The sequence below is a fragment of the Stegodyphus dumicola genome, chromosome 5 (genome assembly GCF_044657685.1).
Source record: "Stegodyphus dumicola isolate Sdum_Otavi_A_Nest chromosome 5, ASM4465768v1".
Lineage (NCBI taxonomy): Eukaryota > Metazoa > Arthropoda > Arachnida > Araneae > Eresidae > Stegodyphus > Stegodyphus dumicola.
In genome coordinates, this window is record NC_140772.1 from 57,350,256 (window position 1) to 57,377,691 (window position 27,436).

General features: G+C 33.9%; 1 protein-coding gene across 3 annotated transcripts in view; it reads left to right on the forward strand.

Moving 5' to 3' along the window:
• The window catches only part of LOC118192418 (uncharacterized), an 81,541-nt gene that overhangs the window by 42,116 nt on the left and 11,989 nt on the right, over nt 1-27,436 (forward strand). For all 3 annotated transcript variants that reach the window (XM_035363408.2, XM_035363545.2, XM_035363477.2), the window contains 3 exons: nt 2,740-8,310; nt 17,666-17,820; nt 22,119-22,231. In XM_035363408.2, the coding sequence (XP_035219299.1) occupies nt 2,740-8,310; nt 17,666-17,820; nt 22,119-22,231 (5,839 nt within the window). The remainder of the gene's footprint in view (nt 1-2,739; nt 8,311-17,665; nt 17,821-22,118; nt 22,232-27,436) is intronic.

Below are 27,436 nucleotides of genomic sequence, written 5' to 3' on the forward strand. Positions count from 1 at the left end.
CCATGATTGTCACTTTTAGCATAGCAAATAATTTTTGTTATGCATTGCGAGTGGGGTGTTGATATCCGCAAAATATTCACAGAGCTCCTTTTTTTTGTTATGTCATATACGGTTTACTTTCCAGTGCCATACTACTTGCATAATTTTGAGACGGATATTCATGTATCCATTTTTTGCAACAATTCCACTTTTTGTTTAATGAACATCGAAATATACTTTCCCTTTGTAGACCCTGCTGCAGCTTCAGAATTAGAAATGTTTTTTGACATAATCGAAAGTTCAAATTTTAGGTTTCATAAAATTGCTGTAATAACAGTCTGCAAAAAATAATAAGCTGGATGAAATTAGAAGATTAACAAACAGTGCAATCTGCTATATTAACTGAAATTCTTTAGAATTAGTATATAATTTTAGCCTAGCTTACTTGTGTTCACTATACATTATTGGCTAGGTATCATGAGATTTGTGATGAAAGACTAGTTGTTCTGCTAAACTGTCATGCTTCTATCGCTTACTGAAACAATTAAGCCTGAATTTTAATAATTTAGTTATTAATTATACATACGTCTAATTCATGCACATGCTCAAGGCTTATCTGAATCCCGTATAAATAAATTCTCACATGTACTTAAGCTTACTGAAGGCTGGCGCTAGATATTTTGCTGTCTGATGCAGTCTGTGTGGGTCCTAAATTCTGCTAAGAAGCACTTCTCTGGCTGCAGAATTTGGGGAAGACAAAATTTTTGGAATTTAGAGAAGGTCCCGGTTCTGGGATTATGTGAATAAAAAATTAATTATTCTTAATTTTTAAAAGACTGAGGACTTTGGAAAGGTTTCACTTAAAAGGACGGGTAATCCAAATTCATTTCCACTCCCTTTTAGCTGCCAGTTGTAAAGAGAAATTATTATTGTTTTGAAATCTTTCCTTAAGGTCACCTTTGTCAGTTTTCAGATAAGGACCAGGGAATAATACAAAGTTCTGAAAAGGAATGTTTTCTCTTTTCTGCTGTCTCTATTTCCTAAACTATGGAAACATATGAAGGTGAGATTTCGTAGCTAAGTAATTGTTGAAGGTGGAATATTAACTTTTCACTTTGCATTGTAACAAAAATGCGCCTTAGCAGCAAATACCTCCTAGGTACCCCTAAAATCGGTACATAGTCTAATCAGTTTTCATTTTTTTTTTTCAAACTAAATATAGTTTAGAATTACAAGTACTGATTGACAGTTTTAATTTACACTCGAAAATGATGTTTAAGTATTTGTTCCTCATATAAATCAGCAACTCGCATTCACTTTGTTATGAAGATTGTCTAACAGCTTATATTTATATATTCAATAAATCCTCTTTTATTTTTGTGGTATTAGTTTCGTTTAGCTTTCCCATTTTCATTCAGTTTCAGTATAGAAAAAAATTGTTTAGGCGTTGCTGCATGAATCATTACTCAAGTTGTCATGTGTTGACAACATATGGTGATGAAAACAAAATAATAATAAATAATGATTCACCAGGTTGGCCATCAGGGATATAAAATATTAGTAGTTGTAAAATCAAGTATGTTTTTGTGTAGAATGCTTCTGTTTGAGATGTATGCCAAGCAGATACGAAGCCAAATGATTGATCACATAAATTTATGCTAAAATGATTGTTTCTTCAATAACCAGGTATTTTATTTAGTACCAAAGTGAAATTAAGAATCAGGATTCTCTACATGCTTTCTTATGGGGGAAGAATATAAAATGCACATGTGTAAAGCATTAAAAATTTTTTTGTTGGTGGCTTTAAGGTCCGGATTGTTTAGATCATTCCAGATAATGTACATCCAGATCTCGGACTTTGTACTGTATAATGTTTTCGAAGGAAATCCCAAAACTGTAAAAATAATATTATAGAAAGAATTTTCTAGTAAGAAACCAGAATAAGCATAGGATGAATGAAAAGCTATGTGCAGAATAAATTTTAAATAAGATTTCAAGCCAATAAAACCATTTCCAGTAATAACAAGATTTCTTTAACCCTAAAATTCTCAACTATAAGAAATTTAACATCTTAAAATTACACTTATTAATAATTAAATTCTTCTTAATTTTATTTACTCACTTCAATAATTATGAACTAGGTTATTTTAATTTTTCGTATTACTTACGATATTACTTACCAAATTTCGAGGTCTTTACTGGATGCGTAACTACTGGAAATTTGTAAGTAGTCCATCTCCGATACTAATAAGTGGCCATATCTATTTCATATACTTCATATATCATTATACTTTAAGTAGGTTGTAAATCCTTTTTACATACATTTAAAATTTTACTGTTAGTTAAATAATAAAAAATTAATAATTTTAAACTTTTCATTGTAGGTTTTTCCCCCTTATTAATTGTAGTGATGAAATGAAGAGAAATGAAAAGATATTCTAGAAGTCATTTTTAATTTTATGAATATGGTTTTGGGGGATTTAAAATAATTTAACCTCTAAAATACTGTCAATTTGGAATGAACTGAATCTTTTTCTTTTATAATGTAACCTAGGAAGTATTAAAGATGTATTTCAGACTAGGATTTTGTAAAATTAACATATTAAATGTTTTCTTTTCTAGTTACAATTTCTAGATATATCTTTAAAAAAAGTGTCTTGTCAGTTTATTCCTTTGTTTCATTGTCTAGCTTTTTAGGAACTTGTAAAGTATTTTTATATTTTCAGTTTGTGTATTTCTTTTTTTTCTTTTTTTATCTAGATGGTTGCCTTACAAGTAAAAGGAAGCGGCTGAAAGGAAAAAACAGAAGTCCTTTTGACAGTGTTCTTGTTTCACAGCTTTTGGCCCAGCGGGATAAATTAATTCTTGAAAAAGATAAATCAGACATTTCAAAGAGTGGTTTTGTTCAAGGACCCAGTCAACATATGAAAATCCAAAGTATTTCCATGCATAAATCTGAAGCTCCTACTGGTATGCTTCACCCTAGATATCCTGTGGTTGAGCAAAGGAAAAATTCTCCTAAGTCAATGGGATTTGTTCCTTTAGAAGAACAAAGTGTGCCTGTTCTTAATAATAAACTAAACAATGCTGCCAATTTCAGTACTTTGCACATGAACCAAAATTTTTATGTACCTGATAATGTTTTTCAAGACAAAAGATTGCAAGGATGTATTCAGTCATTTCAGCAGTGTACAGCAGATAATAATAATTCTTCAGTCATGTTTCATAAGAATGTGAACCCATCTTCAATGTCGTGTGTTGTGCAGGATCAAAGTGCTGCACGAAATGCGGAGTCTATGTATACTGATAGAGTTCCTCCTCTTCCATCAATGGATCATCAATCTTTTGGACCAGCTATTCATCAGGGATTATATAATCCTCAACAATTTTTGCACAATAACAGCATTCCTGCCAACATCACGTTGAATTGTAATTTTTCATCTCCTAGTATGGGTGGCCAGGTCTTTAGTACTCAGCTTCCAGTTAACCAGTGTATTGAAATGAATCCTCACAATCAAGCCGCAACAGATATAGTTACTGCTGTCTCACAATCATCTAATCCCGGTGCATTTTTATTTCATACTGATGTTCAAAATCATCCAAATCAAGCTATTAATAATGGTAATGTCATGCCTAATTTTTTGAACCCTGGATGTAGTCAAACCTTTACTGCTACTTCTATACATGATACACAACATCCAGTTTCATCTGCTGGTATGAACTCTCCAAGATATGTAGCATCTAGAGATGATGCAGCAATAGTATCACGGCAGAAAACTAAAAAGACTAACAAGACTAAAACTAATAAATTAAATTCTGTTCTAGATCGAGGCTCACCTTGTCCAAATGTAGACGTTCGCCAGATCCCATCTGAACACCACCGTCCTCCTCCAGAAGCATTTGCTGCAATTGTAAGTTCTTCAGGAAGTCTTTCTACAGTAGTTCCTGTATCCTGTTCCAATTATCAACCCATTAATAATAATTTACCATTTTCTACTGATAATTTAACTCACCCATATCTTAACAAACCTTTGGTTTCAACGGCTGGCCAAAGTATGCCTTGTAGGACTCGTAACCAAGGTGGTAATTTCTATGATATTGCCAAAACACATGATTCTGGTGGTTCAAGCAATAGTTCACCTTTTTCATCAAGTCCAAGCTTGAATAAAAATTTTCAAACTAACACGTTTCAGCCTTATCAAGATTCTACTCAGTTTCCTCAAGCAAATAATTCATATCCATCTCATGACAGTACTAGAAATCAGAGTAAACATTTGCAACCTACAAATAACAAAATATCTCACACTGGACAACAGATGTCTGGAGGTCTTCCCCATAATACAGTGCCACCAAATAGGCTTCATTGTGCTAGTAACAGTAACCCTTATGTTGGAAATTCTTCACCTGAAAATAAAATTCAAGTCCAAAATGTGGATAATGGGAACTCTACTTGTATTAGTAGTTCTTACAATCCTATTAAAAGCTCATCAAGCCCAGTATCTAAATTATCTGATATTGTACCTTCTTCTTCTCAGTTTACATCTGTTGGTTATATTGGTAGTAGCTGTCCTCCCACCTCTGCAATAATGACTTTTGTTAGTAGCAATCCTTCGTTGCATACTGCAAACTCTGTATCTTGCTCCACCTCTTTTTATAATCCTTCCTCTCAATCTAATATCATAAATATTCCTATGAGCTATGCAAATCCTCAAAGTCATATGAACAATATGAATACAGTATATTCCAACCAAAATATGGCGTGCACCCAGCAAGTACGGCAAAATATCACCATGACACAGCAGCCTATTGTTTATAATAATGCACTTCAAAACCCAGCGGGGCATAGGCATGATCAGACTACAAACTTTTTTATGCAAAATGCTGGAGCTGCTACTCTGGATGGGATGACAGCATTGCGGCCATCTCTAGTTCAACAAGATAGCTCTGGTGTCTTAGTGCAGCAAGTTCTAAGTCAAAAAATTTCATCAGAATATCCTGCAGCTAACATATTTTCTTCAACAGCTCGGGCCCAAGTTGTACAGCAAGTTAGTGGAATGGTGCTACCTGCATCAGCTTCAAATTCAGGTGTAAATTCTCAGCAACTGGTTTTGGCTCCTACTCAAGTGAGAATGTCAGGTTCAGGTGGCTTAATAACAATGTTACCACCTACTATGACTAGTAATGCCATGATGAATGGTACTCAAGTTTTAACTGGACCTGCACAGCAAATGGGACCTCAAATGGTTCTTCCCGACAGTATGAGACCTAATATGTTGAATCAACAACAACAAATTCTTCAAAATAATTGTTTTATTATGAGCAACCAGCCTACTTTTGTTACAAGACCTCCTCATACAAGCATTGTGAGTTGTCATGTTCCATGTCCAACAAGTGTTTCTTTATCTTTTTCCAATGGGAGCATAGGTAATTATACTACTACACAACATAATGCACATGGTACTCCAATTATTACTGGCCCTATAATTCACAAAACACCAGACCGAAATGAGTTAACTGCGCAGCATATTGGTAATAATGACATGTCAATTCAAAATGGAAAGGATCAAAACTCATTTACTACTAGTTTTCATGTCCTTCAATCCACACAACAGAGACTTCCAGGGCAAAAAATTGATCCCTCTGATATGGGGCAGGAAAACTGGTTGCAGAAATCAGATGTAAAAAACAACACAAATGAAAGAACTAATCAAGTAACTGGAGCATTCATAGGTAATGTGTCAACGTCTAGGTCAAGTTCAGTGCCTTCTAACATATCTGGTCATGCAATGATATCGAACTGTGGCCAAGTACTTATTAGTGGAGATAACAATAACTGTGTACATCCACAGACAATGACTGCTTCTAATATTTCTCGAATGACAGGGGTGATACCTATTGTTGGAGGCCAGTGTGCATTAAATTCTCCTATGCCACCTTTGTCTGTACCAAACGTAACTGCTGTAACAACTACAATGACTCAAATGATTCCTGCTATTGGTATTGCACCACAAATTTTAGGCCAACCAGTACAGCCCATGGTTCAAGTTATCAATACCGTGCCCTTCAATTCTATGCAAAATGCTGTTATTGTTCCTGGAGGTTCGAATGTTTTATCCCAGACTGTACGTTTGGATACGTTGCAAACTTCTCCAGTTGTTGGAACTCCTACCCCTACAGTTTTTAATGGTGTTGTAATCCCACCTAACACAATGAACTGTGTTCCTCCATCACCAGTAACTAATGTCCCATCCCTGAGGCACCCTCATCCTGGTAATCCTAATGATGAAATGCGAATAAATATTGAGAATGGGCATGAAACTAGAGGAACTCCAGGTTCAAATTCATCATGCAGTACACCTGCTTCTAGTTGTAGTTCAACCCCAGTATCATCAAATAATGACAACCATACCTTAACCTTTCGTGCACTATCACCTGCTGTTAGGAAAAGGAGTCGGGATGGTAAACGAAAAGCAAATAGTCAGACTGTTGCTTCAATGTTGCAGCATGGTGCTCATAATTCTTCTGCCGCTAATTCGAGTGCTGCTAATTCGGTTTCTCAGCAGCAGCAACAGACACAGCATATTCAACAGCAGCAACAAAATGCAGCTCAACTTTCATCTATTCAGCAACAGTTCCTGCAACCACCTGTGCTACAGACTCTTACCGTCCTGCCTCAACAGCCTAGGCCTCTTTTACAACAACCAGTCATGAATTACAATAGTATTGGCTCTGTTGGTGGTCATCAAATTCTTGCTACAGGTTTAACAAGTCCTCTTGGTATTGTCCAACCTTTGAGCATGCTAGGTGTGACACCTGCTGGAACTGTTATACAAAACATACCTGTACAGCAGGTAGTTCCAGGACCTCATTTTCAATCTCTTACTGTTTTGCAAGGTCCTCATACTGTAAATTCTCTTCCTCAGGAACAGCCTGTTGTAGTAAATGATACTTCTTCTATGGGGGTTCATCCTACTCAGATGCATAGTGCCTTTGCTGCTGGTTCTATTGTTCCTAACATGGTTACTACAAACCCAGTGATAAGTACACATGTAGGAGGAACTGAGGTTCTTGTAACTGCTACTTCACAGTCTCATGGTGTAAATGAAAATGCCACTCAAGCATCTGTTCCATCCCAGTTTCCTTCAGTTTTTCCTCCAGCTTTACCACCTATAGCCCAGTCTCTTTCTTCCACAACATGCTCTAATAATGCAAAATTATGTAGGTCTAATGTTACAACTACCTGTGTGGCATCATCTTATCAAGGGCAAGGATCTGTTGTCACATCGTATGTAGCATCTGTAGCCCTGAATACGTGTACTATTTCTAGTAGGGAGAACAAAGATGAAAATTTCAATTCTGCTGCAGCTGAGCCATTTACAGAACCTAACCAAAAAGCTCGAAGCATAGGGGTTCAAAGTAGTTGTACAGAACAGAATGCTGCAGTACAAACAGTAACGTCTACTGTCCCGGTGAATAATATTTCTGCAACTAATTCTCCTGAAAATAGCCAAAACACTAAACTCAGCATGCAAGAATCTTGTTTGGATGATCCTAAATCTAAATTTGAAGGTGAAAATAGTAGTACATTATTATCATCAGGAGGAGAGTCTTGTGAATCTCCTTGGCCTGATCCTGTAAATCTTTCTGCAGCTGTGAGAGCAGTTGTGCAAGAACAAGTGGATAGTAACGAAGAAATGCTATCACATCCTACTAGTAGTACAAATCAGATAGTAAACTTTTTGGATTGTAGTTCATCCATGCATGAAGAAACATCTGAACAAACTCCAAATTCTTCTGTAGAAGATATAGAAGAAAGCAATGATGGCAATTCTGTTCTTGATTTACGTACAATGTCATTGCAGTCTGGGGAATTTAGCACAGATCAGGAAATCTCTGATGAAACCAACTGTGGTGCATCCTGTGTTGAAGAAAGAGTTGATAGCATTTTACACTTGAACAACTGGAACAAAGATCAGCTTCCTGTGGAAAATCAAGGAGAATCAAGTGAACACGTAGTTGAAAATGCATCAACTGCTTCATCTGAAAGTTCTGAGCAAACTAGTACGGACTGTAATGTCACAAGTGATTCTGGAGTTGAATCAAGTCAAGAGCCTATGAATCTTGCATGCATTCGTGAGGAAGATGATGATAATGGTGATGTGGATTTGGTGGATTCTGCGCCCACTATGGAGGAAGAAGAAATGTCCGTATTGATCACTTACGATGGCAATATGAACAAAGCTGATGACAAGTTAATAAAGAAACGTGGAATTAAACGACTCAAACGGGAAATAGATATTCCTTATGATGAACAAGATGAAGAATCAGATGGTAAGTTAGGAGGAAGAAGGAAGTAATATTTAAGATAATAATGTAGTTATTTCTATGTATGTAATGTTCCCTTTTCTTTGAATTATTTTGATTTTTTTCATCTTGTAATTTTTTATAAATGTTGCATATAAACATTAGTAGTTTGTGAAGATAATAACAGATAATATATTCAGTCTGTTCTCTGACATTCTCATCTCTCAGCACATGTGTAACTTATATAGTAAATTTATATTTAACATCTTAGAAGTTTATTATGGAAGAAAATATTATGGATAAAACATTGCCATGGTATTATATTAATAGTATGGTAATAATGTTTATACCATGGCATTATGTAATCCCAGCAACTATATCATCTGGTAAATCTTTTATTATGCTTTTAATTAATAATTTAGTATAATTTTTAATCGGGAAGAAGAGAGTGAAATATGGAGGATATATTTTTCTTTTATTTCATTTCTCTCCCCCCTTTTTAAAAATTTTCTCTAATACTTGTTGAAACAAAGGGATGAAGTTATCAATTAACTTCATCCCTTTGTTAATGTGCAAAGTATCTCATCTATCATTTGCATCAGGATTCTTTTCGTATCTTTTAAAGTTGTTATTTGTATGAATTAGATTCAACTTTTATTGAATTAATATGTTACCTCTTTTTTATTTTGCTGTGGCATAAAATATAGAGATGGGAAAATATGCAGGTCAGCAGGTTGAAATATTGTGGAAGTTGAATAAATTTAAATTGTAGAGAAGAGTTTGAAGTTAAAAGTTCTAAAATGTGTATGTAAGATTACCTTATTATTTATTTACAGTTAAGATGAAATATCAAGTAAGTCAAGTACCAATGACCAAATAGTCATTCGTAATTTTATTCTGTGTTTGATTCATCTTTTTTTGGGGGGGCGGTGAGGGTTTTTTTAAGAACTACTAAGTTAGTTTTACAGAAAAAGTTCTTATCTATTGGCATCTTTCATCAGGTTTATTTTTTGGTGCGGGAGGTAGTGTGTGTGTATATGTTAAAAAATTATTTATATAAAAAAAACTTTTGAATTTATCAAGGAATTAGGGAAGTTTAGAATTTTTTGAGATAAAAGAATAATACTGCTTCATATTTTATCCTCACCTATCCAAGTCATGAAATTTTGTTTCATTCATTTGAAATCTATGAATTTGGGAGAAAAACTTGAAATAAGGTTAATTCTTAGAACAAGCTGTGAATCATACATCAAGTGTTAAGATTGTTTATTCTATGTTTTCGAAGGAAAATAATCTGTAACTTTAGACTGCATGAAATACTCTTTTGGAGAAATACTTTTATATCTTAACACGTTCATGGCGGCGTTGGCCACCGGTGGCCCGCACTAGTCTGTCTTATCGAGCGGCGTGTACCACCGGTGGTACACATTCGATTGTGTTATTAGATTGCTTCTATTGATAAATTCATCAGATGAATCACTTATTTCCATATCCCTGTTAACTATTATTTATAAGGGGAAAAAAAAAAAAAAAAAACATTCTAACTGCCTTTCTAGTTATACTTATTGGCAGAAATGTGAGGTTAAGATGAAGAAAACTGCAGGAGTTACACGACTTGCAAAATAAGTACTCGCTATACTATTAGCAAACGTACAACTCATTAACAAGTCTGAACAGTAGTGATGAGTCGGTACTACCGAACCGGGTATTTTGTAATGGGTACTTAGTTGTATCGGGTACTGAAAATCGGTACATCCAAGTACCCGTTACTTCAGTACCGAAATCGGTACTTTTCGGTATTCATTACTTCTGTACCGAAATGGGTACCTTTCGGTATTCGTTACTTCTGTACCGAAACAGGCACTTTTCGGTATTCGTTACTTCTGTACCGAGACGGGTACTTTTCGGTATTCGTTACTTCTGTACCAAAACGGGTACTTTTCGGTATTCGCTACTTTGTGACGAAAATATGCGCCTCTTCTCGGTTTTTCGGTATTTGTTACTGGAGGATCGATGACGGTTCAGCTCACTTCGGTTTTGGTACGAGGACAGTAGTATCTGGTTGTATTTGCGAAATGGTGGTATGCGCTCCTTGTGTACATGAATGACCTTGAAATAGGGCATGGAATGGCAAATGTGAAAGGGGGGAACTTCCGTTCCGTTCGTCACGAAGACTAGAGTTTGAGGTAGTATAATTAATTGCTTTTGTGTGCACGGGAGGACGAGTGTGAAATAGTGGAAATTTTTTGAAAGGCCGTTCTTTGTGTGTGTGTGCGTGTGTGTGGAATAGTAGTAGTTGAAGTCACTGTCACCGGCATTGCTCGCTTGTGATTGGAGTCGGTATAGTCAGGATGGAAAGGGAGGGGAGCGCTAGATGATTTGCAATCCGAATTGTGCATGTTTTGATTTTTCATCGTTTGTAGGAGAAAAACTGCGTGGATCTGAAATGATTGATTTGGTAAGTTGCTGTTATTGGATTGGTGAATGGAATCAACTACCAACTAGATTACTTCCTTTTCCTCAACATATTTTTAGCATAAATCATGAAAAATATTTTTCGTGTGCTTGCTTTAATAGGGCAACGTAAATCATATGATCCTTTTTAAATAAATATGATCCTTTTTTATCCCGCTGTACCTTCTTCAGAAAATGTCCCAGCATCTAGTGGATCACTAAGCCAATCAACATAAAATACAGATGCAATTTTAAACTTTTCTAATGAAAGAACAAAGATAACTGACCCACTTATGATAATTCTTCCCCCTTCTAAAAACAGATTTTCATCTTGCCAAAAACTAAACCCAGGTCACGTGCCTAACGCAGGATTGTCAACGCCTGCTTTACCCCCCCCCAGGACATGACCACGCTCCTCCGATAGGAAGAGAGGTAAAATTTGACCTGGCAGTCCGAATCTTCTTCTTCTTCTTCTTTTTTTTTTTAATTACTCCCTCTGGAGCTTATTTGAGGGGGGGGACTATCGAATGGAACACCGGAAATTATCTGGACATGTTTATGTAAACATACATGTCCCTCCATTTTTTCCTTTGCATTTTTGCTCTTTCATGCCTGATTAATAGAATCATTAGGCGATATTGCACTTAGTTCCTTCAGTGCGCAAAATCGTTAGCTGCGTATTTCGGTACTCCAAATCACTACTAGGGCACTTCGGTACTCCAAATCGTTACTAGGGTACTTCGGTATTCCAAATCGTTACTAGGGTACTCCGGTACAGCAAACCGTTACTAGGGTACTCCGGTACAGCAAACCGTTACTCTGGTATTTCGTTACTTCGGTACTCCAAATTGTTACTTGGGTACTCGGTACTTGAAATCGGTTTTCGGTACTTTTCAAAGTAACGGTTACTTGAGTAACGGGTATTTTGTACCGGGTACTTTTCTGTACCCGGTACGAGAAAGTACCGAAGTTGCCCATCACTACTGAACAGGTAATAATCGCGCGCCGCCAGATGAAACGTGGCAAAAATTCGATCGCCGCCTCACACCGAAGAACATAAAAATTGGACCCATCGTTAACGTGTTAAAAACGTTTTCCTGTTTATATATATATATATATAAAACTGCTCAGTGCATTTATCTATAAGTTATGTGAATGAATTTGCTAATTACTGATTAATAAATATAATTTTCTAAATTGAGGTTGATTCCATATAGTGCTATATTTCTTTGCCTGTTTTTCACAGTATTTATACTAGTTGTGAGCAGCTGAAAATTGAGGTGTGAAAAATGCATATGTTTGTACGAACATGTAATTTTAGCAAGTTTGCTCTAATTATTACTGGATATCTTGATTATCATAAGTCATAATGCTACGAGAGAGAGAATTTTTTGTTTGCGCATGTTCCAAACAGTTTGAGATTTTTGTCTGTATACAGTGTATCAAAAATTTGTTTTCCGTCTGAAGAAGAGGCCCTTATCTTTGATTGCCCCCAAAATCAATAAAGTTTATCAAAATATATGCCATTGTAAAGTTCCTTTTTTTAAATAGCATGTATCTTTGTAAGATGTGATTATTATAATAGGAAATTGAATCAGTAGTTGACTAGTGTGTTTTAAGGATTGAGCAGAAATAATTTTAAAATGGAATAAATAACTGTGCTATGTAATATTAATTCAGAATACTTTCTGGAATCTTACGTGATGGTGAATCACTTTCCTATCCTGATTGCCATTATCTTCAGCATCTTGCCAGATTAAATCATAACCAGAACCTTCTATGGCTTTGAAAAATCCTTGCTTGGTTAGTATTGGTGACATATACTTTTATGTCTTCATAATATATTCACTAATCATTTTCAGAGTTGGTTATTACGTTATATCTCAAGGTTGGACTTTATCTCCAGCCATATGTTTTGCTTTAAAACCTTTGAACTTCAAAGGTACTGTAAGTAGTTGTTAGAGTAAAATTTTCTCAGGAATCCATATCTAATCATTTTTCTTGAACCTTTATTTTCGTAACCTTTTCGCAATGAAAGTCACCAACATGCACGAACCATTGGGCCAGCTATTTCTTATGCAAGCATCTCTCTGAAGGCCAGACATTTTTTTTGCTATTAAGTCTAAATCCTTGAAATTCTGGAATGATGATTCTTTCATTAAATAATGTTCTATAGAATATATGTGTAGTGGGGGAGTTGAAGATGCTAAATAACAATTCCAAGGTGTTTTCCACACCACAGAACATTTAATAAAGACAAACAGAAGAAGGTACAGATTGAATTAAATGCAAGTGCCATTTGATACAAACAGGATTCTGTATAGCTTTTGCCAGTCTTATCACATAACCGATTAGTGCCTACTCGCACTTGCTGATGTACAGTCAATTTACCACCTTTTGCGTGGAAAACTACAGTTCCTTATTCTACACCTTCATGTGTAGACGGACATCTCACCACCTTCGCGTGGGATAGCAGAAGAAAGTCTCTGTCATACTCCTCTTTCACCTCACTGCTGGCGCATTGGTGAAGCCCTCTGGTGGTTGTGTGGCACTTACGGATACTACATATATATACAGTCAAAAGTCGTTAATCCGGACTCGTCAGAACTTCGGCGATTCCGGATTATCGATTTTTCCGGATTATAGATCATCAGTTTAAATATGGTAAGATGGCATGCAGAAATTATAAAATTAAAAATATGAAACCGTAATTTATGAAATAAAGAACAATTATGATCTAAAGAGTATCAAAATTTACAAAAAAAAAAAGCTTAATATTTATTTGTTTACTTTATTAAACATTTCTTTCAATGTAAGTTGCTTCATTTTATGTGATAATACCTTCTCTTTAATTCTATAAGCAGATAATTTCTTGTTCAGTTACAAAGTTCCGCTGTTCAAGTCCTATAATTGCTGTGTCGAGAATACTGACTAATTTGTCAATAGAAATTTTTTAGTTTTCAATAACCTCTGTGTCACTTTCTTCACTATCGGAAGCGAATTATAATGACAAGGAATATGATTTAAATCATATCAAAGACCGAGTACATCGAGATGAAATACTACATTTAGTAAGGAATTATAAGTATAAATAAAATAAAAATATAATAAAAAAAATCTGCCCTATAAAAATGTATAAATAAAATGTATAATAAAATGATGTATAAATAAAATAAAAACATCTGCCCTGAAGATAAGGATTGTGCCGACAGATCAACTTCCAATTCATTGCACGCCGCAGTGTCCCCCTGTTTTCTGTGTATAAAATGAGAAATTAAATTTTTTAAATTTTTCTATGTGTAATATATTTTTTTTTTTTTTTTTTGTTTGAAAGCACTTTCTCACTATCTCATAAATCTTTCACATATTGTGTGACTTTTTATGTGGTCCATCTCCACAACTTAAAAAAAAATCTTTAACATGTTGCAAAAAAGTATTTGTTATAAATATTTATGAAATTTCTTTTTTCTTCCTCTCTCTCCCTTTTTTTTTTTTGTTTTGTTTGTTTGTTGTGTGTGTGTATCTGTGTATGTGGAGGCGAGGTTCTTTCATGCAGTCCCTATGTATCGCACAAAACAGGTTTGACTGTATATAATTGATCTTGACCAGAAAGTTCCTCAAAAAAGAGATTTAACAACTTTTTCTGCATATAATCTTGGAGGTTTATTCCCATATAAACAAGAAAGTTAAGTACAAAGAAAGTTAAGAAAAACAAAAGACAGCAAAATTCTAAGGGAAATTATTAGATGGCGAAGAGAAATTATTTTTAAATAAAGAACATTTTGTAATTAAACGATTACATTATTATAAAATTGATAGTATAATAATGTCTTAATGTAAAATATTTATAGTTTTATTAATGTACTAGAAATTAAAAAAAAAAAAAGTATAAAGTTTTTTTTAAGTACCGAGTTCATAAGTGGTTGCTTGGTTGGAGCTTTTTCAGATGCATTGAATTTAAGTACAAAGCATCAACCCAGCAACTATAATTTACTTTGCTCTGCAGAGAATTCTTTAGATGTAAGCTTTTGATTTAAATTTGATATGGTTTTTATGTTTATGTGCATGTGTGACACAGTTGACCCTTGATATAATCTTCACTTATCTATATATAATTTTAACAAAAGCAAAATGTTTTAATTTTAACAATTTCGATATCACTATTTTGTATTTTTGCTAAATTTCTTTTGCTTTTTTAGTTAAAATAATTATGTTATTTAATCTATATAATTTTAACAAAAGCAAAATGTTTTAATTTTAACAATTTCGATATCACTATTTTGTATTTTTGCTAAATTTCTTTTGCTTTTTTAGTTAAAATAATTATGTTATTTAATATATACAGGGTTATCCAAATTAAATTTTCCCAACTCAGAGGCCTGTGCATAGTGTTGTATGGGTCATAATGTGATGAAATTTTAAAAACAGACACTTCAGATCATGCGCTTGAAATTTATTACACACAAAAAAAATTAGTATAAGAAGTTGTTGATAGGTTGTAACACTAGTAATGTGCATATTGCAGCAACGTGATTTGCAGAAATAAAGCTTCTGCACAATGTATCCAGACGAGCCCTACAAAAGTGGAAGACAGGCCTTGGAGAGGCAGTTGTTTCCAGCTCGCTGATGCACAATGGCGACTTTGAAAGACAAACCTCTGTTAGTGAAACTTTTCTACCAGAATGACGAGAACTCCTGTGCTGCGATAAGAGCATTCCGTTGGCTGAAGATCTTACGCCGAGGACCAATGACACCACGCGCTCTACGAGACATGAGGAAGTTCGAAAGAACGGGACAGCTGGGAATTTTATGACAGGTTGTGGAATCTGCACGCGTAGAAGACGTTGTTTTGGCAGTCGTGGACCACCCGACTAGCCAATCACCACATGGTGTTGTCAGTTTGCCAACTGTTTATCATGCTGTTGATATGCCCTATACGACCGTCTGGCGTGTGATGCATCGAATCCTCGGTTATTTACCTTACAAAATCCATAGTCTTTATCAGCTGTCTGACGAGGATCCTATTTGCGTTGCAGTTCCTTGCCAGAATGGAAGTCAATGCTGCTTGGCTGTTCAACATCCTGTGGACAGTTGAGGCCCATTTTCACCTGAATAGTCAAGTGAATATGCACAACTGCCGCATTTGGGCAAGTGAAAACCCGCGCGCAATCCATCAAGTGCCCTTGAACCCTCCAAATGTTACTGTATGGTGCGATTTCACTGCAACATTCGTCATTGGGCCTTATTTTTTTGAAGAGGTGACTCCAACAGGGTTCAAAACCTGCTCTGTCACAGGAAAACAGGTATCAGGACATGTTGACAACATTTGTGATCCCTGAACTGCAACAACGTGGTTGCCTCCAGGACACAATATTTATGTAGGATGGTTCACCTCCCCATATTTTTTGTGGCGTTGCATTCAGAGGACGGGGGATGCGTATACGCATTTTAAGGTGGAACGGTTTTCTGAAGTCCACTAGATGGCATCCTATGTCCATTGCTTTTGAAATGAACACAGTTTTAGGCTCCTGACCTTGAGTTTGATATATTCTGCTTGACTTTGGTATTTTACTCATCAGCTGTTGCGAGAGTGTGGGGGGGGAAGCGTAAACAGAGGTGGGCTCTTTAAATCGCTACATGCTAATGAAAATATTCTCGTGTCTGATTTATATTCAATTCCTTTTTTTATTCTATTTTTTCCCTCTACTATGTACAGTCTTTTAGGGTTACTGTGCAGAGTTCTTTTACGTTTTGCATTGACTTCAGATACATTTCCGTTTCTTCTCTTTTTATTTTGGAAAGCCTCACCTCCATTCTATTATGGCAGGAAGGCACTATTTAGCAGAGGATGAATACCCTTGTATGGTTAGTAATGCAAATGAGAGTTATGATTCCTTTTATAAAGAGTTGAAACGTGATACTTTTTCTGAGAGTTAGACAGTGATACTTCTCTGTGCTTCGATATTTACCACACTCGTTTTAAATTTAAATTTTGTTACTTCTTAAAGTAAATAGTCTTTATTGTATTGTTTTATTAATTTTAAACTTTATTGATGGATTTTATCAATTAAAACTTTGGAATAATTTGAATAGCGCTTCCGAAAATTTTTTACAAGCAATTTTTTAAGTACATTTTCATGCAAAATGTACAGTTAAAAAAATGGAAGAAAAAATGTTATTAAGTACTAATTTTAACATATATTAGAGCTCAAGTAATAATCTAAAATGATACCAAAAATTAAGATGCTAGAAGCGAAACTTTTTCTTTTCTGATTTTTTTTACAAAATTAGGCTTAGCAATGCAAAACCTCCGTCCTGTACGGTGACTGCCTTCGATTCCCTTCCGTCCCGCACGAACGTCTTAAACAAAGGTGCGCCGTCGCGAAAATGTTAATGATTCTAGCTGAACTTCTTTTATTCTGATGAATTTAATTTTAAAAAAAGAATGCAATAGTAAATGTTAAATATGAATGCTATTTATTTTTGTTGAAAGAAAATCAAGAAAAGCTAGTGTTAGAAAACTATAATATTTTTATTTGTTAGCACTCTTTTATATATCACATTTTGAAAATTAAGTAATTGCTTTAAAAAAAATGTATTGATATTGGTGTCGTATTTATCATGAACTATAGTTATGTATTATTTATAAGTGTGGGTAGGAAGCAGAGGTATAAAGCTGTAACAGGATTTTCTTATCATGAGAATTTTTTTTTTGGGGGGGGGGATATAAGCTTTTAAAAATTATTCTTAAGTGTTCCACTGAGATATAAACTTTAGTCTGGGTGCAAACAGCATGTTAAAGGAAGAGAGCAATTTTTAAAATGAGGTGATCAAGAATGAAAATTATCAGAGTTGTATATTCACTTTTTAATATTATTTACCATACTTAAAACATTGAAAAAGCTTATAAAATTTTTCTTTTGAGTAGATGGCACTCCATTATCACCACCACTACCACCTCAGCCTCGCACATTCAATGATGGAGATTTAGTTTGGGGTCAGATTCGTGGATTTCCATCCTGGCCTGGTAAGCTGGTACGAGAAGATGAAGTTAAAGGTACTCATAAGTCTGAAGATGGGAAGGTTTGTAATTTTTCTTTACTTTTAAACATTTAAATAAAATGTAATGTTTATTTTGTAAATAGTGAACTGAAGTATTTTATGTAATAGATTAAGGTATTAAAAGATCTCATGCTAATAGAGAAGGATACATTAATAATTTTCACAAGGGGAAAAGGTAGCTTTTACAGAATTGCCAACTCTCCCAATTTCTGACTGTATTCCCACCAGTTCGATTTACAACATATTTCTCCTGACCTTCTCTTATTCTTAAAATTTCACTCAGTTTGTATGTAGCTTGGCGTATTTGCACCCAAAAGAGTGATTTTTGTCATTTAAAAGTGCATGGGTTTTATCTAGATTGCATATAAAAGAAAAAGAAAACAGAAGTTGTTTCATCAGTGAGGCAGTGGCACTCTTCTGCTTTGTGTGTGACAGCACATGTATCCGAAAATGTTGTGTTCCAGTTCTCCAAGAAGCATCAAATGCTGCTGTTGGTCATCTGGCATATATTAGCCAATGAGCACAAAACAAGATAGAGGTTGTTATTTTGTTCGTCATGCTGCTGAGCAGTGTGAGTTTTACATGCTTTCAAGAAATATTTTAAGAAAGTGCGAATTTGTAAAAAAAGTAAAGTATTCATGTATTTCTCAAAAATCATTCACAGAGGATTTTTCTTCTATTATTTCATCAAAGAAATATGATAATATTTGTGATGTTCACCATTTGTCTTTGCAATTTTTTGATTTTGCAGGGGGGAAGAGCCGGTGTTCTTAAATACATGCTTTCTCTGTCCCCACTTTAGAAGGAGATTGGACAGGCTTTAATATAGCAAAGCTAATTATTAAAACTTTAAAAGGAAATGCAATTCCTCTGGATAATGGTTAATCTCTTGGAGTCAGCAGTGCACCAGAGATGGTAGTTTGAAGACTTGTATTGCAATATTATTATTAAAAAAAAAATTGCAAATTATGAGGTGTCCATACCTGTCCTCCTTAAATTTAGCAACTAAAAAAGAGGCAGCTTCTTTACCAATAAGTACGGATGAACACAATGTTGATATTTACTATTATCTAGAAAGGAGGCTTTAAAAGAAAGGAAAAATTGAAATATTTCAACAACTGAATCAGAATGAAATAAGAAAATGGTTGAAATATGTACATGCTAAGTTATCTTCAGAGAAATGTTGATCTAGAATCCTTGACCAGTCATAGGTTGGCAAGTATATGCTCTTATCTAAAGGCAAGTCATGGACTTGATGTCCGTGTATGATTGAAAACTTGTTCTTACGATTGATATTATAAATTATATATAGTTTCTATGCCAATAGCAATCAACTTCAGCTCTTAACTCTGAGTATTAGCATACAAGGTATGACTGGAAAGTAGAGTGAATCACACTTTAATTCGATAATGAGAACTGTCTTCAGGGTTGCCACGCTACCTGGAAAACCGGGAGAACCGGAAGAAGTCAGGGAATTCGAAAATTGACCATAAAATTCAGGAAAAAGTCAGGGAATTTAAGTATTTTTGTCAAAATCTGGAAAAATCAGGGAAGTTCATACAACGATCCCGCCAAAAAAAGCGACTTTTGCGCTGACGTTGGAAGAGATAACTTTTTGGGCGAATTGTGTATCACGTGAGTGTCATTCGGGCAGCTGGCATAGAGCCAATTTTCGCAGCTCCAATTTGGTTGTCTTTTAGAAAGGCAAAGTAAGTTTCCCGCAACTTTTGGTTTCCAGTATTCTCAAGAATCGCATGTGCAGTGCATGAATTAAAGAAAGTACCTGTTCTCGTATAAAACAAAATGGGTTTAATCCTAGTATACGGTACCATGGAGGTTAGAATCAAAGAATATGTATTGTAAAGAAGGAAAACCTCTCTGCAACAGACGTGGCTCCGTTTCATCATAGAGGGAAACAGCTGTGCATGCGTGATATATCTGTCGCCAAAGCTTGAAACCGGTGTCGAAGTTCGAAGGTCACATTATCAAGAGTTCATAAAATGAATATCGTTTAAAATTTCTTTAACCACTTGCGCAAAAAAGACGTGCCACACACGTCAAGATGCTTTTGTTTCAAACTGCGAGCGACGTGAAGACCATGTTGATAAGCATTTATCGCAAAAATGAAAATAACGTGGTGCACGTGTCGCCTAACAACGAGATTGTTTATTTCTTGAGTTACAGCTCTGGATTGCACTCGCAGATGCGGAGCGGCGTAAATGAGACACTTTACCGCTTGTTATATTGTAGCGCATGGCACCGCAACCTTGAAGTTTAGTTTTAGCACAAGTGGTTAAACTCTAAAGGAAAAGAAAATATTTTTTGGCGCAAGTAAATTAGTTCATGGATTAGTTATTTTCAGGGGGGGGGAAATACAAAAATCCATTTTTAAAATTATTGTGAAAAATCCAAGAAGAAACGTCCTTTGATAAAACGTTTCTTCTTGGATTTTTCGCAATAATTTAAAAACGGATTTTCATAGCTTTCTTTTTGTCAAAGAACGTTTCTTTTTAACACGTGTTTCTCAATTTCTTGTACACATCGCGGAGAGGGAAATTCTGGCCGCCAGGTTCCGTCGCCAAACCCCTTGGCATATTTTCCCTCCGCATTCTAGCGGCGTAATAGCATTTTACTTGTATGGAACCTTTTCTTCTTTACATAGACGTTCTTTGGTTAGAATAATCTCCATGTATTTTTTTTAGGGGGGAGGAGAACAAATGATCTGATCCATTAAAAAATCATGCAGGTTCTCGTATTTTCCCTCTCTTGAGATAAATATGTTTCCTTTCAGTACGATCTGAAAACTAAATGCCAAAACATTTGAGTGACACAGTTCCTCATCACCAAGATTGAAGAAGTTGAAGGTGAATGCAATGCTTCTTTTGGGGGTGGGTGGGGGAACAAATGATCTGATCCATTAAAAAGTCATACAGATTCTCACATTTTTTCTCTGTTTGTGTATGACCCCAGGCTGAACCAGAATCTTTGTACAGTGAGCAGCCTGATATTACTGTGCACATAAAACAATCCTTTAGAATCCATCAGGTTTCTTGAGTTGTATCATGCTGTAGTCTTCTGAACCCTGTCCCACCAGACTTATTTCTCTTCCTCAGAATGAAATTGGCAATGAAAGAGTGCAAATTTTCTTACATTTATGCTGCTGTAATGAGCAAACTGATCTTAACCCCTTTACCTACAATGACGGGCATAGCCCGCATACGATGGTCGGGCCAAATGTAAATATTACGGGCATAGCATGCGAACGATGGTCGGGCCAAACCTAAATTTCACAGGCATAGCCCGTGTACGGTGATCGGGCCAGAAGTGAATATTACGTGGAATATTTGATACACAATTACTTGCATGTGATGCAATAATTATGGTAGATGCAAGTATTACAAAATGTTTATTTATACAAAACTTCAAAATACGAAATTAGTAATCTGTAACGGTATGATATATTTCAAAGCATTCTGGTACATGTAACGGAACTTTACACTTTTTACACTCCTACGTTGGTTCTTTACGTTTTTTATTTTTGTGACAAACTGTACAATGTTTTGACGGTCTTAATTTAAAGGGTGTTGGAACAATGTGCTTTGGAAAATGAGCCCATTCCTTCGCGTAAAGTCTGTCTGGCGCATTCTCCGGAAGATAATATGAGATGCCCGTCATGTTTACGATTGCCCAGATGAGCGTGTTGAACAAGTCGTGCAAATGTCCCGAGCGTTGCCCGAGCTTGTATACAATTTCGGCCCAATATCTTCGAATCTAAACCGTATGTTAAGGGGTTAAAAGCAGTGTCTAGATATTTCTTAAAGTTATAGAAACATTGTGAAAAGTGCATTGTGTCAGATGCCAGTGAGGTATATGTATTCAGATATTTTATTTCCTAATGTCAGAATTTTGTGTTTGTTTGGTGGATCTTGTATCACTAGTAGAAAACTCTTCTCTTTGGAATTTTTTAGGTTTTTGTCTATTTTTATTGATTAAACTCTAAATTAAAGTTTATTCTTGTAAGAATAATTCCTCTATGATATTTTCTGCATTTCTTTCTTAAAATTTTGCGGTAAATACATAGCATTTTTTTTTTTTTTTTTTTTATATTTTAGTAGGTAGCTATGTATATTTTGTAGGTTATTTTAACTATTTTTTAATTAATCAGTTTTATATGTTTATATATATTATATAAAAGTCAAGGAGTTTTTATTTGATTCTGCATAAAATATTTCTGGGCATTTTTTCCCTTTTAAATTCATAACAGTATAGCATAAATATTTTTATGTGCAATTAATTTTTTTCTTTTAAATTCTTGATAGTTATGGGTTAGATGGTTTGGAGACCACACTTTTACTCAAGTGGAACCTGAAAAACTGAAAACTCTATCTGAAGGTTTAGAAGCTCATCATAGAGCTAGAAAAAGGCATAGGCGGTAAATATGATTTTTACTTTCTCGTTATTAATATATTTTTTCACTTTCTCTATATATGAATTCTGTGAAAAAAATTCTGCAAAACTTCATTGTGTGCCTGTTCACGTTGAGTTTTGATGTTTCTAATTTAGCTTGCACTGTTTCATATCAATGCACACTATACAGATCAATCATTTTGATCAATTTAACTAGCTGTTTGATAATTTGATAAATAATCTTGATATAGTTTTTAAGAACTGCACAATTCTATAAAAGTTTTATTTTCAAATGTGTTATCTGTAATTCTAGGAATTTCAAGTATTCTGTATATATTTTCTGGATATATGGTATAACATAAGTAGATGGATTTAATATTAGATTATAATAATGAATTCTTATAGTTTATTTTGAAAAAGTTTTGCCATTTATAAACTTGTAAATATGTGAAATCTATGCTTGAAATTGTTGAGCCTTGTGGCTTGAGGATAAGGACTTTAGAATTCCTGCATTTGGGTGAACTGTTCTGAAGATTCCTGGAATTAGTATATTCTTGTTAGTCCTCATATAAAAAATTTGTCTAAAAAGGAAATTGCTATGGAACAGAGATAAATGAAAAGTCCATAATTTTGGGATAAATTTTTCAAAAGGTCCTCAATTTTTCATTTGAGATTGCTGTCTTATTTCTTTTGTTGCTATTTTCAGCGTGATTGAGTAGATAATTGAGATTTGTAGCTTTATACAAGATATTCTAAATGCATGTGGTATTTAAAATAACAGGACTCTTTCACTAAAAAAGAATGTCTTCCAGTGATTGCACTTTCAGTTTATATATGAACCTGCTTACCTAGAAGTACATGATTGGGGGGGGGACCGTTAATACTAATGTAAATTGGTAGATAACAAATCCTAAAAAATTAAAGACTTAATGATATAACAATATTTGTCACCTTTCCAAACATTCAAAATGTGATTTTAACTTAATACAACTTGTTAAAAGGAATGTGAATACTTTACATAATAATAAATATGCTGACTAAGGATTCAAGGCATAACACAGTTAAGATGTAATTTAAAAAAAAATCTGAGCAGTGATCTATCTTATCTATCTGCATTTAATGATGTAAATTAAGTTACATGCTTCACAACCACAAATAACTATAGTGCTTTTACAAAACATAAATTCAACTGATTTTCGAACTGATTCAAGTTTGTGTTTATCTATGAGCGTGCATATAGAAGTATTTTCATGTGTTTATGCAGAGAGGTCATGGTAACAGATCATATGTAACAATCTGTAATCTGGAAGTATTGGTCTTTGAAACAGATTATATGAATATTGCTGAGTATATTACAATATACTAGAAAATATCCAAATTTGCTAGCTTTGAAGTCCATATCTGTTAAGAGGCTTAACTATAGACATAGTTACTATAGAAGTGGGGGGAGGGGGAAGATGGCCTCTGATATTCAGATGCACTGATGCAATCTTTTGACAATGCTACTAAGAATTATTTGGTGTTGAAATAAAGCAACACTCTAAAAATTATCAAGAATTAATGAGTAATTCAACACAGAATGGATAAAGATAGTATGATACAGAAGAAATTTATAGATTAAAAAAAAAAAAAAAAAAAAAAAAGAGCGAGAAAAGAGGAAAATTTGAAAAATCTAGTCTAGAAGCTCAAGACATAGCTTAGTAGAAAACATGGCTCTGAATAAATGGATTTCTGGCTCTAAATGATTAAATAAATGGACGGTAAAATATAAATGGAAACAGAGATAGATATTCTTTAGTATCTTCAGGGTCAGCACAATAAACACTCTTAATGACTTCTTATTTATCTTAGAAATGTTATGAAACATTTTTTTGCAAATGTTGAGCACCATCCAGTTTGTTGAAAAAAATATTTCTACAACCAAGTGATTTATTGAAAATTTGGAGATATTTAGTTGTATGGTAACATTGTGAAATTGTTGCCCTTTCTATAATTATTCCATCAAATGCTTTTCTTTGAACCACAAATATCAAATCTCCAAGCACTAACAATACAAATCCACATATATAGACTTGTTTGCACATTTGTATATCAGCCACCTACTGAGCATATTGATTAGAGTGAGATAAGTGACTTAATAGAGCACAGCTGCCTGCTCTTATCCCAATAACTAGTAATTTCAGTGGGCTTAATTTTCTCAGAGATTTAAAAATATACATAAAAGTCAAATTGAGCAATTGGCTGGTGATCATAGCCTTTTGTCTGATCAGTAACATTCGAACTGTATGCTTCCACAGCTTTCAAAAGCATTTCATTCAGTTGATTTTGCTATTTGCCTCCACTTTTCCTGCTTTTTTGTTCTTTTGGTGTTACAGATGATTCATAAAATAATTACTGTATGCCTAGTCTTTGTGTATTTTAGAGAAGATAATGATATTTCTTTCCAGATCCCTATAATTTATCTTAGATAAAATAGACAGGGAAGTTTCCATTCTGCTTGACCAAAAAATGGTGACTATTCTGCCGATAGATCAGGCAGTGGTTTTATTAATGCTTTCTTCAGAGTAGCTTTAATCTACACTTATTTCATTTTTAAGGCTGCCAAAGTATCTGAAACTTTGGTGAACCATCAGAAAACAAGCATGTAGCAAAGAAAAGCATGGAATATCATGTGTCATTATTCAGTATTGTTCATCTTATGGCCTACAAAGAAAAAGGGCTAGGGAAGTATGCAAGAAATGTAGCATCAGAGGTCTTATGTTTCTTCTATAAGATAATCTACCTCATGCAAGAAAGTTTGGAAAATTTCACTCTTTATTTCCATATTGGGAGGGGCAGAGGCTACAATCAGCAGCAAAAGGTGGAAGTGTTTATTATGGGAGATTTGGCATTCTGGCAACAGCTATCTGCCAGCATTTTTGTCTAGCTAGAAATGTTGTGTTACCAATTATGAAGCTCACAGTGTTGATCTAATATTGGTAGAAAAGAGCTGTGTCCTACGCTGGTACATTACCTTGCATATTAGTGCTGATCGTGATGATGTGATATTTGCCTAATAAGTTACTATTTGATTTTTTTACTCTCATTCATATAATATGAAATCAGAAATTCTCTCATAATTCATGCTGTAGCATTGCTGTTATCCCAAATATAAATTGATTTATCATTTGTACTTTTTAATATGGAAAAAAACGTACAGTAGGCTGTGGAATTACAGTATTTTTTATTTCTTGGGATTTATCAGGAAACTTGCAAAACATTTAGTGGTTTCTTAGGCTATTTTTGGTGGTTAGAAGCAATCTACAAATTAAAAAATCTGTTATATTACTACTGGCAGTGAACTATTTTGCATATGATTTACTTGTTTTTCTTGATACAGTATTAGAATTACAATTAATAAAACTTGACAGTGAAACATTATGTTTTGAAAGTTAAATTCATATATTGCTGCTGGTAAACTGAAATTCATTCATGCCTTGATGAAACTCAGGAGATCAAAGCAATTACAATTAATGATATTAAGAACACTTTGAAGGATTGTATGAATGAAAGGGAAACTATTTATTATGATTTTCTGCAGTTCTTTTTTATCCTAAAAATTGGGGTGACAAAAACTCATCATGTTTTCATGGATAATTGACAATAAAAACTACAATCCCCCCCAAAAAAGTGGAATTAATTGGATATATATTAGGAAGAACTAAGCAAGTGCTACTGAATTGCGAGAAATATCATGTTATACCAATCCAGAAAGTTTTCTAAGTCTACTTCCATCGCTGTCCACTGTTAAATCAATGAAAAAAAGTTCAGATTCTAATGAAGACCAAAACTTTAGTAACCTATGCAGAATCAATTATGGTAAATAAATCAATTTAAAATTAAACCAAGTTTTCAAAAAGAAATTGGAATATTTTTTACCCCTTCCCCTAAATAGCATGCAGTTTCTTAATAAACTTCTAGACCAAGAAATGTAGTTCCAGAGAGAGCTTTTTTAATGGCTGACTTATTTTATTTCCCCCTGTAAAAAAATTTTTTTTAGTTAGATTGAGATTGGACAAATTATGTTTTTTATATGCCTAGATTTTAAAAAAGAGTTTATAAATAAAGGTGTGCAAGTGAAGAATGTTTCTCATGTTCCATGATAAAGACCCATATGTGTATGCATAAATAATTTATTTAGGTACTTCAAATTGTTTTTAATATTCATATGCTACATCTTATATGTTCAGCATATAATTTATTTTTGTGTGCTTCTTATAGGGCCTGAATAAGTTATGAATAATTATACAAGTTTTTGTATTTTTTACTCATATTCTTGAATTTTTATATGTTAACTTGTATTGTAATTACTGCTATTAGTTAAAGCACATTAACACTGGTAATCTAACCTGACTTGGGACAAAATATTTTGAGATATTTTATAGTTGAATACAGGCTAACCTCTGTATTAACTTAAATTATGTCTTATTACTTTGCTTATGATTGATTTACTAGACATTTTTTTATTTAACTGTATTTATGAACAAAAAGCTAATTCCTCCCAATGTGACATTGAAAAATATTGTGTTTAAAAAAAAAAAATGTGTACTTAGTTTTTTTCCTCTTGATTACTTATTTTCTTTTCTCAAACAATTAGTTTCATAGCAAAGGAGCTGTGTTTATTACCTGCTAAATTATGACCTACTTTTTTTAAAATTTTATTCTTAGAATTTAGATTTTGTAAAAATATTACAAAAATCTTACATTTTGAATTTTTAGAAATAAAAAAAAAAAAAAGAAGTTTGCTTTTAAATTGTCCATTGATTGAAATTTACCAAATTGATATGACCTTATTGGTTAGTGTCGTCATTATGTAGCTATGGTTTATGTCTCACTCTCCCCCATTCACATTTTTATCTCTCGCACATGACACTGTGCATCGGAAATTTTAAAGATATGCTCATCTTAAAATTATTTTCCAATATTGCTGTCGAACTGAGTTTTACGGTTTAACTGCAAAGAATATGATATTTAATAAATAAGGGTAACACACAAAATGTTAAAAAAAGGTCCCTTTGGGCGTAGTATAAAATCTGAAAACGTTCAGATTTTAAAATTTTTTTAATATGTATTTTAAAAAGCAATAAAAAATTTGAAATATATAACTTTTTATGCAATAAGTTCAATATAAAAAAGAAATTCAAAAAGTAAGTAAATAAATAAAACCTGAAAGCTTTCAATGTTTATTATG